Source organism: Crocodylus porosus, unplaced genomic scaffold (assembly GCF_001723895.1).
Source record: "Crocodylus porosus isolate Cpor-Errol unplaced genomic scaffold, CroPor_comp1, whole genome shotgun sequence".
NCBI lineage: Eukaryota > Metazoa > Chordata > Crocodylia > Crocodylidae > Crocodylus > Crocodylus porosus.
Window position 1 is genome coordinate 9,080,152 of NW_017728926.1, and position 16,773 is coordinate 9,096,924.

At 42.4% G+C, this 16,773-nt stretch overlaps 2 protein-coding genes across 2 annotated transcripts in view; one reads left to right on the top strand and one right to left on the bottom strand.

Moving 5' to 3' along the window:
• Window positions 1–15,628, bottom strand: part of CCDC30 (coiled-coil domain containing 30) — a 34,631-nt gene extending 19,003 nt beyond the window's left edge. Inside the window, exons 1-8 of the mRNA XM_019541356.1 lie at window positions 15,448–15,628; window positions 14,463–14,583; window positions 8,194–8,384; window positions 6,954–7,043; window positions 5,661–5,814; window positions 3,660–3,731; window positions 3,314–3,429; window positions 843–944 (exon numbers count right to left, since the gene is read on the bottom strand). Coding sequence (XP_019396901.1) covers window positions 843–944; window positions 3,314–3,429; window positions 3,660–3,731; window positions 5,661–5,814; window positions 6,954–7,043; window positions 8,194–8,384; window positions 14,463–14,583; window positions 15,448–15,456 — 855 coding nt within the window. The 5' untranslated portion in view covers window positions 15,457–15,628. The remainder of the gene's footprint in view (window positions 1–842; window positions 945–3,313; window positions 3,430–3,659; window positions 3,732–5,660; window positions 5,815–6,953; window positions 7,044–8,193; window positions 8,385–14,462; window positions 14,584–15,447) is intronic.
• Window positions 15,629–16,243: 615 nt separating this feature from the next.
• The window catches only part of ZMYND12 (zinc finger MYND-type containing 12), a 15,744-nt gene continuing 15,214 nt past the window's right edge, over window positions 16,244–16,773 (top strand). The window contains exon 1 of the mRNA XM_019541719.1: window positions 16,244–16,278. Coding sequence (XP_019397264.1) covers window positions 16,244–16,278 — 35 coding nt within the window. The remainder of the gene's footprint in view (window positions 16,279–16,773) is intronic.

Below are 16,773 nucleotides of genomic sequence, written 5' to 3' on the forward strand. Positions count from 1 at the left end.
TCTCCTTAAGGAGCAACCACTCACCTTCGACATCTGATTCCCTTCCCCTCTGGGTCCTCAGCGCTTCCCCAACGATCCTCCTTAGCTTGTTGAAGTCAGCCCTCCTAAAGTCTAGGGCTGTTGCCTTGCTGCAACCCTTTGCCACCTTACGCTGGATGGTGAATTCCAGCAAGCGATGATCACTGTCTCCCAGGTGGCCCATCACCCGCAGCCCCCTCACCAGTGTATGGGCTCAACCAGTGATTAACACCCAGAGTGCCATGAGCGCCTTTTAAGCGTGGCATGCAAAATTAGCACTGTTAGGTGTGCAGATGCATACACGATTCAGAAGAGAAACCCAGAGATTTTAAAGAGGAACCCATACGCTAAAAACCATTCTGACCTGTTGTGGTCTTTCTGAGTTCTTTGCAACACAAAAACCGCTCTAGTATTTTTCCATAGTCAACAAATGAATGACAGCAAAGAGCTGGCATTTTCTGAGTGTACAAAGTTTGAGAAGCACTGGGCTAAGCCAGCGACCTTGCCCATCCCCTATACAATGCCAAATCTTATACAGCAATCCCAGCTGGAGTGCAAATGCAGCCAATGGAGCAGCAGCAAATTACAACTGCAGAGACTTTGCACTTAACTTTAAATGTGTTCTTCAGCTGTGCTGCAACTGCATTTTTCTGAGATGCACTCAAGTTTAAAATAGAAAACATCAGTTTTACCTGACTAGAATAAAAATATAGATGTGGCATATTCTGGTTCCTGACACAAATCCTACACAGAGAAAGAAAGAAACTATCTGTGTTTTGAGAGATTTCTAGAGTGGGAAGCCAGAAGTTAGTCACTGATATTACCTGTCCTGTGCAGCCCGCAGCTTCTTCATTCATTTCAGAGGATAACTGTCCTGGTTTCTCATTCTTTTGATACTCACAAATCTCCTCTTTGAGCTTATCAACCTTAAACATATAAATAGACCATTGTACCTTCCCCTGAAAGCCTCAGAGCAAATCACCAAAAAGAAAGCAGCACAAATCATTACTTATAGCTGGGTTTTAATGGGAACAACATCTTCCTTAGTTTTTATAATTCAAGTGCTTGGAACAAGTAGCTCAAAATTCAAATATGCAAGTAAAATGTATTGTCAGATTCTTAGACAAACAACAGTTAAAATCTTATCAAACTTATTTCAAGATAAATGACCAGATGAAATGCTAAAGTATGTAATAATTCAACTGAAGATATTCAGATTCCAAATATGCAGCATTCGGGATGTTTAAAAGCAGATTCTCACATCAATACTGAATTGCACATGTTGTGTCAGATTTATCCAAGAATATTACAGTGTCTAAATTGTTGGTATTTATGGAGCATAGATAATGTATGTGATCCTATATTTATCATTTAGAAGATGCATAAAATATATACCAAACTACTTGAGAAGGAGGAATTTCAGAAAGATATTCCAAATATTGTATGGGAAAAAGTGATGGGGGTTTACAGCCCTCTTATATTTTCACCCTGTTCTGCAAGCCGTGTCATAGATTTTCAGCTTCAGATATCAGCCCCCTTTCAAATGATATGAAAAAGTAATTACAGTGAATGGGAGACAAAGCCAAAATGTTGCATAGAATCTTGCACAGAAAGAAAATCTTTGTAACACCAGCCCCCAGTCTGGAAGACCTATGCAGTAGGCTCATGTTACCAGTAGTAAAATTGCCTCGGAGTTTACTCAAATGTGAGACGACAGTTTCTAACAGGAAAAGTATTGTATTCACCCCAAGGGTGATTCAATATTAAATCTCATTCTCACAGAGGAAAATGATCATTGCACAAAAAACTAGGAATTGCTCAGGTAGAAATGATCAAGTGACAGTTACAAAGTGTCAGTGTCCTGAAGTTAAATGCAATTACGAGGACAAAATCATTGTAGTATATATATTCCATATATATGGAAATGTGAATGAGAAGTGGAGTTGTTTCACAATATTTTACTAGAAGCCCCCAAACCTGCAAACATTTACAATAATGAAAATATGGTATGGTTTACACACAGGCTTAAATGTTTTACTGAATCAGGGCCAATAAGAAAGAATATTTAAAATTTGTCAAGAATAAAATATTATACCAACATTACGGCTACTTAAATCTACCTTTGTTGATAAACTGCATCAAAGAGCTTTAACATGTTGGCCAAGGAACTCTTGAGTAACAGATATTTACCTGTACTAAATCTAAGAAAACTGAGAAAAAGCTGAAAGAACTAGAAGGAATCTAAGGAGCCAATATTTAGAAAAACTAAATGGAAGGACCCCAAATTATAGACTAGTTAGTCTGGTATTGGTCTGAAACAAAATAATGGAAAGGCTGATGGGGGACCAAAGAGCTAAAGAACATAAATATAATTACTTCCAATTTATCTGGTTCCATGAAAAATGAACGTGATTTTGTTCTGTGATAAGCTCACGAGTCTGGCTGGCAAACGTCATGGTGCTGATGTAACAGATTTAGACTTCTCTAAAAAGTCTGAGTTACCACCCCTGGCATTTTGATTTTAAAAAAATCAATAGGGAACATAGCAATGGATTAAAAACAAGCAAGCTAATGGAGCTCAAAATTTAAGTGTAAATTGAAACTCATAAAGAAGCAAGGGAATTTTTAATGTTGTATTGCATGGATCAACACTACTCACTCCCTTTATCACCAATCCCCCCAAAAACTGTAGTATCAGTGCCGATAAAATTTGTTTTTCCAGTAAATCACAACAAGCACAGGCTACTAAAAGAAAATGATCTGGTTCCTCTGGTAACCTGGGCTTAGGAAGACAACATGAATGTCAAGGTACTGGTTCTGCAAAGTATTTAAGCACATGCTTAAAGTTAAGCATCACAATCCCAGCCCTCTTCAGCAAATCATTTAAGATTATACAGGGACATGATTGTGGATGTCTGGCTGGATATGCTTTGCTTTTCAAAGGTGGTGAGCATTCACAGCTACTCCTAACTTCACTTGGAACAGTAGGTTACTAGTACTTCCCATAGCCATCAAGCCCATGGTACCCATAGTCAATATGGAAAAAGTTTGGCTTAGAAATTTCTCTATAGAAACAGCGAATGTCTAAATGTTCCCAGTCATATCAGATTCATTCAGTATATCCTAGCCAAGAAACAATGGAATTCCAGCTAGGGAAAGATTAACAGGAAGCAAACAGAGAACAAGATGCACAGAAGCTGCAAGCGTTAGGTGTGATTAGAGCCATTTCAGGCAGGTCATTCCCAGGCTAAGCACAGACACGACACAGCCACACTGTCGCGGACCAGAGACTTACCAGTTCCAGGAACACTCTTCTTTCCGAGTCAAGTGATCGCACCCGATCACGCAATGCTAGAATTTCCTTATCCAGCCTGTTATTGTGTTCCATGGCCTTCTGAAGCTCAGTCCTCTCTAAACCCCAAGAATTCACAGAAACAGAAAATTCATCAACGAGCCTCCGTGAATTAAGTGCTGCCCTCTCCCTGGTCTTTTCTGTGCATCAGAGTTCAGTTAGCAATAACAAAAGTAAAGGAACACATACCTTTTCATTTAGTTGAAAACAGGAGTTAAATGAAAAAAAATGTCAGCTAGTCATACTTTTAAACAACATCAGTAAGCACCTTAGCTAACACGTGACTTACCACTCTCTTTCAATTTATTCTTCTCTTCTTTCCAGCTCTCAGTCATTTGCGAGGCTGACCGCAAAGCAGATTCTAAAGCAATAATAAAGTAAGAATTTACCAATGTTGTACCCAATAATAACTTTACAATCCATTCTTGTTTTGCTGAGCATGGAATTCTGACATTTTTCTTTAAGTTTTCCATTAAAAAGTGGAAATGACAGAAAACTGACTTGAAAGGTGTGAGTGCAAAGAGCCCATAACTAGACTGTTATTTTAAGCACTTACAAATAATCGCCACCTGCATGGAACCACACACTGGACTACAAGCACCTAATAGGAATCTCAGAGTTTCCCTTAAGCTCAAACACCAGGCTGCAAGGTACTACAGACAAAAGCAAACATTGCTTCCAGGTGGAATTTCACTTAAATAAATCAGGTATCTCATTTAGTTTTCTATGAGTGATTTTCTACACTGCTTTTAAGTCTTGAATCAACAGGGTGCAATAGACATCCAAATACACTATTAAAACCACTGTCACTTGTTAATATTCTTCTGGATTCTAATGCTCCAAGCCCAGCAAAGCACAGAAACAGGTCAAACTTAAGCCTTTAATTACAATTTGGAGAGGCAATTGCTACTTTCCATTTATGCAGATTACAAAACCAGGCATACTTATCATAAATAGATTGCTCACTGGTTCAATGCACACAAAGCTCCACTGGGAAAGGAATCAAATACCGCAGCTCTGTTCATGATCTGGAGACGTAAAATTCTCTGGAGGTTGTGACACATTGCAGGACATATGCCCTTTGATGCAAATTTACCAATCAATCAGCACAGGAGCTCTGAAAAACTCTGCTCAGAATGCTTGCTCCCAAGCCTTTGATTAATTTAGCTTGCAACTCACTACACTGGATGCTGATGGAAACCGATAGGTAGCTGAGAGGGAGTGTCTGTGTGCGCAAAAATCAGCTGATGTGGTCACAGTCACATGATCTGCACAGTCTTACAACAAAGTCGGCGCGCACATATTCAGAAATTAACAGACCTCTATTGCAGTCAGCTTCACATGGATCACAAAGTAGGATCAGGGCCTCCAGGTAACATCAGCACATGATACTATAATTCCCTAATCCATCTTGTTTGTATCTTCCAGCCAGACTGTGTATTACTATTTTCCAAGGTCCCTTCCAGCCCTAATGTCTATGAAAGCTATGAAATTACATTTTCTTAATACTTCAAACAAGTTATTTAACCCAGCTGATAAGCTGAGAGCTCTGCCGGGGAAATACAACTGGAGCTGTAAGGACTGTGAAGCAGCGTGAAATACCGGAGGTTTAAGGTGCAATGTGAACCTTCCAAAACATTGTTATTTTTACCCAGATTTGCATTTTTGGTTTTTTAAAAATTTTCAGTCACACGTCACGTTTAGATTCCAAGTGTAAATGATTTAATGACTAATTGACTGCTCAGGGGAATGTGGCTTATTGTGCAGAAGGTTTACCAACTGGGAAGGGTGAGAGCAGAACAATCTGAAATGCATCATCTGCAGCCTACAACAAGAGTGATGCAGGGACCCATTCTACAGCTGGTACAAGAGAATGAGTGGGGTGCATCTCTGCTTCCAGTCTGACTGTGTAACAGTTCAACCCTCTGGCTTCTTTCTCCACACAATTCAGAGAGAGGCAATCAGGAATATGCCATCATCATGTCAAAACAGCTGACGTTTTGGTATCCCAAATGGCTGCTGGCTGGACTTGCTCAGAATGCCAAAGCATTAGGTACGTGTAAGACACACATGCCATGCTCCACGTTAGAGCCAGGAATGAGCTAAGAGTACATTTCTGAGACTGTTCTTGCTGGGAAGGGCAAGGCTTACACCAAACAGGCCTGGTTTTTGGAAGTGCTAAGCATCCACTACTCCAATCAAAAAGGCAGGTGAAATGTAGCTCTGAAGACCAGGCCCAACACCTGTCTATAACTTGGAAATGCACGTGCCTGTAAGAGAAACAATTTACCCAATTTGCTTTGCTCCTTTTTCTGCACATCCAGTTCATCGGTCAACCTCCGGATCTCTTCATGAGCCATTTGTAGCCTCTGTGCAGCCTCATCCAAGTCTCGTTCTACACTCTCTCGTAAGACTTTCTCTTTTTCCAGCTCTTCCTTATGGGACTGAAACACAAACAGTAATAGGGAAAAGAAAACGGAATATGCTACGTACACCTACAACATGTGCTGCTGCAGCTTTCAGGAACGCATGGGAATGCTCACAGCAGCTACAGTAGTGGCCAAGTAGGACCTATTGCTGTGGGAGTATTGAGAGGCAGGCTTTATTTAAGAAATCGCACTGATGTGCTTTGAGTGCATATCATGGCTGCTGTCTAGTGGCTGATTTTAGTCACTGGTGATTTCCAAATGAATCCCAATTAGATACAAAGGTAAAGACTTTATCTCAAGAATATTTTCTGCCATAGATTTACGCACATCTTCCAGGGAAAAACAACATGACTAGAAGTTTTCAGGAAACAGAGATGTTACCATGCCCCCTGATAGCTTGTTCCAAAAGGCTAGCTGATTGTGCATTCTTGCCAGTGCCTTTGGCTTGTTGAAAAGGATGACTCAGCAGTGCCAAGAGCAGACAAGCCAGGAGTGAGAACCAGGTCCTTAGAGAACAGCTATTTTGGCTAGAGGCTGCATACGAGGGCATAAAAGCATTCATTTAGTTTATATGGGGAAAACACTTTTTGCTCAAACTTTCCAAACAGGTCACTCTGGCCACTCCATTATCCATTTCCCAATCTTTTTCACACTCTTTCCATCTCCCATTTCCATTCTCCTCCTACTGCCACATAAATTCAACTATTTCATCTACTGTTTCTCTTTTGATTTACTATTTTCTCTTTCATCACTTTGTAGGTCCCTCCTGTTTCTTCTCCTCCCTTTTTTATGCACAATCTTCCTTTGTCTTACCCTCACCTTTTTCTCCCCGTCTTTTCCCTTTCTTCTCCCAGGTCACCCTCATCCCCAAATGCGTTTTCCATGTGGCTCCAGCAGAAAACTGACTCCTCCTTCTGAAGCACATGCTCCAGAAGACCTGGGACTGCCAGGTAATGCAAACCTCTGCCTGCTGTAGCCTGCGCCGGCTCCCAGACTGTGGATGTTTTTTATTTGGAAGACGGCGACTGTTCCCACTCATCAGACTTTCTTTATCGAAGTAATTTTCATCCCATTTTGCCTCCTACAGTCATTTCTTTGTATGAAATTTGAGCCACCTACTCTACAGGAAGCAAAATCTTGCATAAACATTTTACCTTATTCATTGTCTCTTTAGTACGCTGCATGGATTCACGCTGTTGCTGAAGTTCATCTTCTAGGGTCTGATGGATATGATCAAACTCATCCTTGCATGCAAAGAGATATTAATAAATCAACACTAACAAAGGCCCATGGCTAACCTTTCTGGACACTAGTACACAGTCACCTCTGTTCTCTTGTTGCTCTTCTCTTTTATAAGTTATTCTGTTCCCTTATTGTAAGCTGCCCTGAGCCTTTCTTGGAAAGGACAACATATAAATCAAATCAATCGATCAATCAAGTGTTAACGTATCTTGATTTGCCAGGAGCTTTATTTATGACTTATATGTAAAAGGGTCTTTTATCTGGACAGATCCCAAATGACTCTTTAAAAGCTCTCACTTGCCTATTACTCTCTGCTGTTTATTGGAAACTGGAGATTCTTTGCCTTTTTTAACCCTGTGATGTCCTGAGAGTCTCTTCTTTTTAGATCCTATGGGCACAACTCTGTAAAAAGAAATATACTGATACTGAATATGCTTGAATGATTCTACCAGAGTAATGCTGGAGACTTCCCCTCGCTCTAGCCAATTTGCACCCCTCAAAAATGTAATATGAACCTCATACTGCCCCCATATACATAACAAGCTGCACAAATAACCTGTCTAACCCAATGCGAAGCACCCTATGTATGTTTGCAAGTCTTTATGGGATTTGGGGACCATAGTTACAAAACTGTGCTATGAATGTTTTGTAGTGCATATGCATTACGTATATTTTTTTATTTGTTATGTATTAACTGATACCGTTAAAGGACTGCCATAAATAAATACGTAACAGTATGCAGATTATCAGCACCCAGTGGGGGCTCTCATGGGTGCAGCCACTTTACATCCTTAACAATAGAGTATGGGAAACTTGGACCAGATTAGTTCCCTCCAGGGTTTAAGGGTAAAAAGGCAAGAGAGCCATATGTAAAAAAATAGGTAGATTTTCTTTTGTGTAGCAAATTCTTCAAAGTACTTTCTCCTTCTATATTAATAATGTCATTAATCATCCCATTCCAGAACTCATGAGTGAATGCAAATATGGATGGGTACAAAATAGCATGAAAATAGCTTTTAGTTTTAAGACTCAGACTTCTTCTAGGCTGTAAAAAGACTATTTTCTTTAAATAAAAGAACCTATGGAAATATACTTAAACTTGCCTTTTTTTGAAACTGGTTGGATATTAATTCAAAAGCCACTGACAAATACCTGGAGCTGTGCTGCACACAGGCTATCTACGTAGCTGGGTGAATCCAGTTTCTGATCTGCAATCTCTAACTTCTCCAACAATGCAGTTCTTTCTACCAGTAAGTAGGCAATCTGTTCACTGGGACTGCTGTGAGCTATTTCAGACAAGCCTTCCTGTTCTAGCATTTCCTCAACCTCCTTCAGTTGTGCTTCTGAAAGAAAACATCACATAGTAATGTACAATCATTATATTGTGAATACTGATGGAAGAAAATTGTTTTAGGAATACCCTTTTCCTGCGACTCAAATGGGAACTTAAGAGTGTTCAACATCCAGAAATAGTATTAGAGTTACAAAAACTCCAGCTTCCATTGTTTTCAATAATATCTTGTTGTTTTGGAAAATCTGACTGCTAATTGCACTAGTGCTGTGCTCTAGAAATTAGGAATCCTGGGCTCCATAGCCAGCATCCCTTCTCACTGTCCATACCAACCTGTCATATCTGCACACCCATTTCTCACCCCTCTTCATTCCTCCTCAATGCAGCCTAAGTAGCAACTGTCCCTGACAGTAGGGAAAGCCCTGGTCAGCTTTCTACACCTCCAAGATGGACATGCTCTTCGCCAACATTAAAAAAAACCTGGGTAGATACAAATAGCTATTCAGGTCTCCATTTAGGATTGGCTTCACCCAGCTGATTTTTGGTCCTGTAATCCAACTATGCCAAGATACCCAGGCCCCCACTGTTCAGTGGAAATGTCAACTAGGTGTACATGGCTGCAGGTAAATTAGTACTTCACATATAATAAGGCCTAAATGTAAGTTGGCTAACATTCTTGTAAGAGGGTGCTTAGCCCTCTAAAATGTGGCGAAGGAGGCAAGGCTCGCACAACTCTATTTGCAAACTTTCAGTTACGAAACAGAGGATGTAGATTTTTAGGGAGGGCAAGTACTCATGAGGGGCGGTCAGTAAGAACTAACCCCAGACCGCTCCCTACTCAAGGCTCAAAGCTGTTTCACCTGATTTCTGTTTTGCATTGTGCCCACGTTGGACATAAAAAAAATCTGCTGAAAAGATGCCCCAGGAGAGGCAGCTTGTTTGCTTAGCAACTTTGATTCGGAGGAAAATATTTTAAAGCCAGTGTCATTACCAGTACCATCCAGTGGCCACAGAACCCAAATCACTCCAGTAACTTTTGACTGAGTTCAGTCAGTTTTAGGTGAATTAAGGTTCTTTACACCAAAATCCTGATTGATTTAAAGACTCTAAAAATTAGTTATAGAGAATTTCCCAATTCTGTTCAAGTATGTTATTTATTTTCATTAAAAAAATTGCATGCTCTTTCTGATCCAACACAGAAAACGATGGAGACCTTCTATGTATGACAATACAGCAGGAACTGAACATGCTGCTCTTAATTCTTACAACAAGCCTTTCAATCTGCAAGGAGGCACAGGTGTAGCTCCTAATCATCACAACTCTTCACATAGTCCTAGTTTTATAGCATAAAGGCAGTTCTCAAAGATAATCCTTAACGATGGTGCATTGTAAAAGGAAGATAAAACAACCTCCTCACTGATTTGCCTGTTTCTGTTGGTAAATGACATTAGCCCCGTAGCTCCATAACTTCAGGCTGGATAAAATCCACCTGAACATGAGCTCCCTTACAGTCTCACCCTAAGCCCAAGGGTCAGATCAGCTGGGTGTTTCGACTGCATTCTGCTGCTTGCTCTATCTAATGCCTGGCTGGAAAACACCCTGTGGTTTCCCGTTTGCCGCCTCTTCTGAGTTTAAACTCCAGTCACACAATTAATATACTAAGATCAAGCGTGGCTGGCTCATAGTTTTCCTCCTGCAAGACACAGCAAAACATTTTGTTTATTTTACTGTTTAATACAGAGGTGCATCAATAAGAGATGCTATAGCACTTGCCCTTTAAATAACTCACAAACTGTAAACTCTTCCTCACCCAGTTGATGTAGAAGTAGTTTCCATCAACAGGACAATCGCCTCAACGCTAACGCCACCAGGAAACCATACCTCTACTATCATTAGATGGAGTTTTTCCTGTTTAAAAAAAAAAAACCATTTGATCTAGAATAAAAATTATTGTTCCAAAGAAATTAGTTGAAAGTGAGGGAGTATACCTGAAAAGCTAGGACAAAAAGAGACTGTGACTTTTTAACCGAAAATGTAGCTAGACCTTTACACTTATCTGAGAGAAAAATCTCTTTCCAGGCTCATTTAAGTTTGGCAAAGCAAGGATGCATCAAGGTAAGGTGACATACAGCTGTGTGCGCTGATGCTAACATAGATACAGGACTGCTGGTGGAAGCAAGAGTGCCTGGAAGTGGCCAGCACTGGGTCTGGCTCAGGCTGGGCTCGCAGAATCTGAGGAATAAATGTAAGAAAAACTTCTGCTGCATAGATAGATCCACCTGCCCAGAAGCAGAAACCTGTTCTAGCCTCTCACCCATTACATAGGAAACGCACATAACAAAGTAGAGCAGTGCAGGAATTTGGATGCAGACTCCTCCTGCTGAAACGAACACCTGACTGATAACATTAATGCTATCTGCAGAATAACTCACCACTTAGAGCCTAGCATAACTGTATGTGTTTTGAGTATAAATGTGATTTTTTTTTCACCAATACAAAGATACAAAGTCCCAGTCTGGAAACAATTTAAATAGGTATCAAGGTGCCTTACACCAGCATAGCACATTTCCCTCCCCAGCAGGATTAAGCTATCCCAGTATAATTCTGGCTATAATATGGCAGTTACATCCTTTACTTCTTTTTGGTACAGTTAAAGCAGTACAACTTCTGTAGCTTAGACACACTCAGGCTGGAACCCTACATATAATTTCTTAAGCAAATGGAAGCAGACTTCAAACAAGAGCAGTGAAAACAGGACAACACATTTGTTTTTCATAAGAGCATCTAGGACTACAGCACATCAGCCATCGATTTACCCTACAAAAACATTAAAGCATGTCAGGAGAGAGCTATTACAATTGGATGCAAACTGCCTCGAGGAAGGGATACTGTTCTCTGTGGGAAGAGGTGGCACTACAGTCGATAATTCAACACAAAGCCAGCAGTAAGTGCGTTGTGAGGGTCACATATGCTAAACCATAGATTGAATCCCATGGCAATGCAGGCAACTATAATAAACCACTAAGTAAAGGAGTGTTTCACTCCACCCCTTTAGATCTCGTTTTCATTGATTTCTGTCCCTGTTTCAGTCATTGGCCCAGCCATTTTGCATTCATCTGTATTTATTACAAAAGACCAGTTTTCTTTTCTATGTGCTGCTCTTCTTCATGCCACTCTCTACTATACCATACCCTACATGATCAGCAGGAAGTGACACCACGGCACTTTTTACCATGTAAACACATTATCAGAAGATAGTTCAGAGTGCTTTGGGCCACATCCTACTCACCCAAACCGTTAACAGGCAGAAGGCAGGGCAGGGTGGCACCTTGGAGACTACAGTACCTCTTTCACAAACCATAAGCTTTTGTGGATGACAGCCTACTTTGTCAGATGCTATTGGTAAAACAGGTTGTCATCCACAAAAGCTTATACATTTCTGCTGCTTACCTAGCAGGGTGCTGGGAACAGTGTTTTGACTTTGGCCACCAGATATCACAGGTTTGTAGCATCTTTTCAGACAGGTGGTAAATGGACAGCTTGCATGAAGACCAGTGCCCAGCTCAGTCTGACTGGCTGTGGTACAGACCTGTGGTTACACTACTCTGCCAGGGCCAAGGTGAAGGCTAGGCTGTCTTCTCCACTAGTTCAGCTACACTGTGCAGGAGAGCAGAACTGTCTCATTCTTGCTAATCAGGCCATGTTTCACACCTTCCATTTTAGTGAGCGTGACTGAGTAAGTTGTAGTGAAGCCTCTCCCTCACTCTGGAATGATTTCGTTCCCCTACCCTGTAAAAGTCATCTGACTAGGGTTTGTAAGAAAAGGGTGTTCTCTAGGAACGGTCCTAGATCCTGGGGCTTCATACACTTCGTGCTCCAAAGGATGAGGTTAGAACCATCCCTTTGCTCAGGATTTTGCCAGAGGATGGGGAGTAACGAAGCATTTGGAAGGAAAATGGACTTGTATGGAGTGGTCTGGATATCGACCATTACCGGTATTAGTAGCAGATGGATAACACTGATTTTAATCAGGTTTATTGATGTAAAACCGAGCTCTAGGAAGTGAGTATACTGTCAGTAATTTTCATAGGTACTGTATAGTAGTTCCTAGAAAAAAAGAACCATTTATACAATAGCAATCTCCAGCTTCAATCCTCTTCAAAAGGCCATATCTCTCTATCTAGTTACACGAAACAGAAGTGTTTTAGAACCCCCAGAGACCCTAAGAAAATTCTCCAGCAGAAGGGACTTCCCCCAAATTAGCTAATGGGCAGAAGCTAGGGTCACACGGTCCACTAAACAAATGGCTTCTTATTTGCAGCTCAGTGCCAAAAACTCAAGTGGATCGATCAGCTCGATTGGTCCGGATGAAGGAAGCGAAGTCGCTCTGTTTTTGTTGTTCGTCTGCCATCTCGTGGAGAAAAGGCAGGAGACAGAATGGCAACTGATAAAATCCTCAGCCAGGACAAGTCACAGCTACTCATTCATTGGAAATCCTTGGCAGCCAAAATTTCTCAAAGTGACAATGATTTTGTGCAGGGACACCATTAAAGAGTCCTGCATTTAGATAATGATACCTCTGCAAGTCAGAATCCTTTCCAAGAGTCTCAAATTGGGCAGTGAAAAAGGATTGGTGTGCTGCTGTAACCATGTCCAGGAAAAGTCTAAGAGGCAAGGAGCCTGCCTGCTCCAAATCACCATCTTGTTCAACTCTGTCATGTGAAGGTATGTCTCTCTACGATCATAGGACTGTAGGAAAGCAGGGCTGGAAAAGACCTCATGAGGTCATCTAGTCCAACCCCATGCTGAAGAAAGGATCATCCCTAATTAAACTATTCCTGCTCTTGAAATTTCCAGGGATGGAGATGCCATAGCTTCTCTAGGTAGCCTGTTCCAGTGCTTGATCACACCTGTAGTCAGGAAGTTCTTCCTAATCTCCAACCTAAATTTCCCCTGCTGCAGCTTGAGCCATTGCTCCTCGTCCTGTCCCCTATGGCAGTGGTCTCCAAAGTGGGGTGTACAAAACAATCCATTGGGGTGCGGGAAGAAAATATTAGAACTTCTATTTATACTTACATAAATATACATGTATTGGGGGTGCGTGCTCAAAAATGTTTTACTGATAGGGCTGCGCGATCAAAAAAGTTTGGAGACCACTGCCCTATGATCACAGAGAAAAATCCATCTCCATCCTCCCTGTAACTGACTGTTATCAAATCCCTCCTCAGTTTTATTTTGTCCAGACTAATTAACCTTAGCTCTTTCAGCCTTTCCTCCTATGGCTGCCTGCAAAGCCCCTAATCAGTTTTGTCACTCTCCACTGGACCCTTTTCAATTTGTCCACATCCTTCTTGAAGTGTGTGGCCCAAAACTGGACATGGGACTCCACGTGAGGCCACACCAGCATGGAATAGAGCCATAAGCAAGCTTCCCTTCCTTTGAAAGAGACACTCCATTTAATACAATCCACTAAGCCACTGCCTTTTCTTTTTTGGCAACAAGAGCACACTGTTGGTTCATATTCAACCTATGGTACGTTGTAACCCGCAGGTACTTTTCTACGGTATTGCAGCCGAGACAATCATTCCCCAGTCTGTATTTGTGCATGCAGTTATTCTGTCTCAAGAGCAAGACTTTGCACTTGTCCTTGCTAAATTTAATCTGGTTGACTGCAGACCATTCTCTACCCGCCACCCCCGCATCTATTCAGGTTGTTCTGGATCCTAACCCTACCCCATCCAGAGTCTGCACTGTCAAACAACTTGGTGTCGTCTGCAAATTTGCTAAGTGTGCCAGACCCTTGAGGAGCCCCACCTGATACACCCTCCCAACTAGATAGTGATTGAGCCATTGGTTACTACTAATTAAGCATGATGATTCAACTGGTTTTGTATTCACAGATATAAGATGCATCTGCACAGCTACCATACCACAAAAAGTCTAGGATTGCATATTATACAAGCTTGTCTAATAAAAGTTAGTCTGCTGAAATACAGAAATATAAAAACAAATCACTGCAGTTTCCTGCAAGCTTAAGCTAGCTCTCCTGAACCTGTAGTTTGTTCCCTGTACAACGGCAACTGTTAAAGCACAAATACAAGACCTTTTCAGAATAAGGAGAGGGGATTACCCTGCTGGAGTTGCAGCTGTCGTAACTCAAGTGTCAACTGTTCATTTTCTTTTTCAAATTCAGTGGTAAGAGCGTCTCGTTCCTCTGTCAGGTTACGGACGTGGCCCACATAGTTTTCCACCTGGAAATGAAAACAACGTGGAAACCTTTTAATGACTGTTAGACTTTGGTTGTCCAGCTGATTATTAACATCAGGAGCTCATGCACTAGTCTCAGTAGTTACAATACAAATCTAAACATGGTTCCAGGAAGAAGACGACGAAAGAAACCCCACCAAATATTTGCAGAGCTTTTTAAATGTTTGGGATAGTTGAAGCTTTCCCTGTTTCTCTCTGTTGATGGATACCTAGAAGCAGACTCAAAGGGCAAATATAAGGTAATGGAAATCAGTCCAACAAGAAACACATTGGCATAGACACCAAAACTGAGGTGCAAAGAGGCAGGTATTAGACAGACGCATATACCCTATATTACAAGATAGCTGTAAACGAAAAGCAAGACTTTGAACCGATGGAGAAAGCATTGAGAACAGGGAGCTATAACTTTAACTCTGAATTCAAGACAACTTTGGAAGCCTGATGTTAGGAACCCTAAGACAGCCAGTTTCACCCAATCTCACTAGCCATCTGGAGTAGACAGGCTTGCTAAGCTGACACACAACTGGCCAACAGAGCCAGCCAGGCTCTTTTTAAGCCCCTTCCTAGCACTGCTCTACAGACTGCATCTGTGGGCTAGATGACAGGGCCCTGTGGGTCAGACCTAGCCCGTGGGCTGGGGGTTGAGCACCCCTGAGCTAAGTACATCTTAGAAGGCCATTCCTATGGTATTTGCCTTGGTGGATGACCAAAGAGAAGATGGAACAAGAGCGAAGAGCTTTTAATGTGAATTACCAGCAGTGGGGGAAAATAAATGCTTCACAAAAATGAGCGAGGCAAATTTTGAACATGGAAATAGAAATATAACTCCAATATCAACTAGGCCTTACTTCTCTCATTTCTTCTGCTTGCTGTTGTCTCAGCTCCTCCAAGCCCCGAGTCGCAGACTGTAACTTATCTTCATTACGCAGCAACAAGCGCCAGACGGAACAGAGCTGTTCTTCTACAGAAGCTGAAGGGCTGATCCCTTCTTCCTGGAGCCGCCGAAGTATGTCTTCCACCTGTATTTTTTCCTATGCAAAGAAATCATCAAAACGTAACCAACTCATAGCTCCAAAACACAATATTCTCCTCGGAGAGATTTGTATGGGCACAGAGATTTTTGAACTGGCAACAGTTAACACGAGATTGAAATGTACTCAGCAGCTGGTACAGAAAACAAGTCAAATGTGATGGAAGCAACTGACTCCTAAACATATTTAATTATGTCAAGTTTGACAGCTCCTCTTTAATGAGAAGGATGTGGGGTGTCTGCACACAGACAGTGACATTGCCTTCATAAACATTTTTGGGAACGGAGGAAGTAGACATCACAAGAACCAGAGACTCCCTGATTTCCCCAAACTCAAATTACACCATATGCTTTTAATTAAAGACCATGGGGGCTTTACAATATTTCAGCTGATGCAGACAGCTTCTAGAACCCTTTGCCTGCAATTGTGCCAGGGCACACAAAAATTAGCAGAAGCAATTAGCCTCTTTCACTGCAGACTGGTCCCCCTTGGTTTAACTCTCAGGCAGTCACCACGGAGGAGCTTCCCCGTCCGCCCGCTCGCTGCACAGACACAGCGGTGCCCTCAACACAGCAGGCCCGGCCACCCGTTCCGCTTTCTGTTGTCACGGGGGATGGCGCCCACGAATAGCTGGCTGCCTGGGGCCTGGTCGCCCGTCTCTGCGCCAGCACCACGGACATTCGCACCCCAACAGCAGTGACTTAATTGTGCGCGCAGCGACGGGAGGGGGAGACCAGCTTTTCGGAGGATCTGGGGCAACTTAGCATCTTGACAGATGAAAGGAAAGCAGAGGGAGGCGCACAGCGGTGCTCAGCAGTGACCGCGAACGGCCCTGCGAGAGCTGCCCGGGTTCGCCTTCCAGGGCGGGGAGACGAGCCCGGGGCACGCTGGACGGCAGGGAGGGGATCCGGCAGGCTGGGACGTGGGCGGAACTGGACAGGGTGCACTTTAACGTGGGGAAGTGGGAAGTGTGATCCTTGCTGGGGGGAAGGGCGGGAACAAGGAATAGGGGCGCTCGGATCACCGGGCTCCGAGGGCCAACGGCCGCACGCGGACGGAGCGCGGGTTTGGATCGCACATCGCGAACCACGTCTTGACGGTGACGGGGCCCGAGCAGGCCCGTGCAGGGAGCCAGGCCGCCTG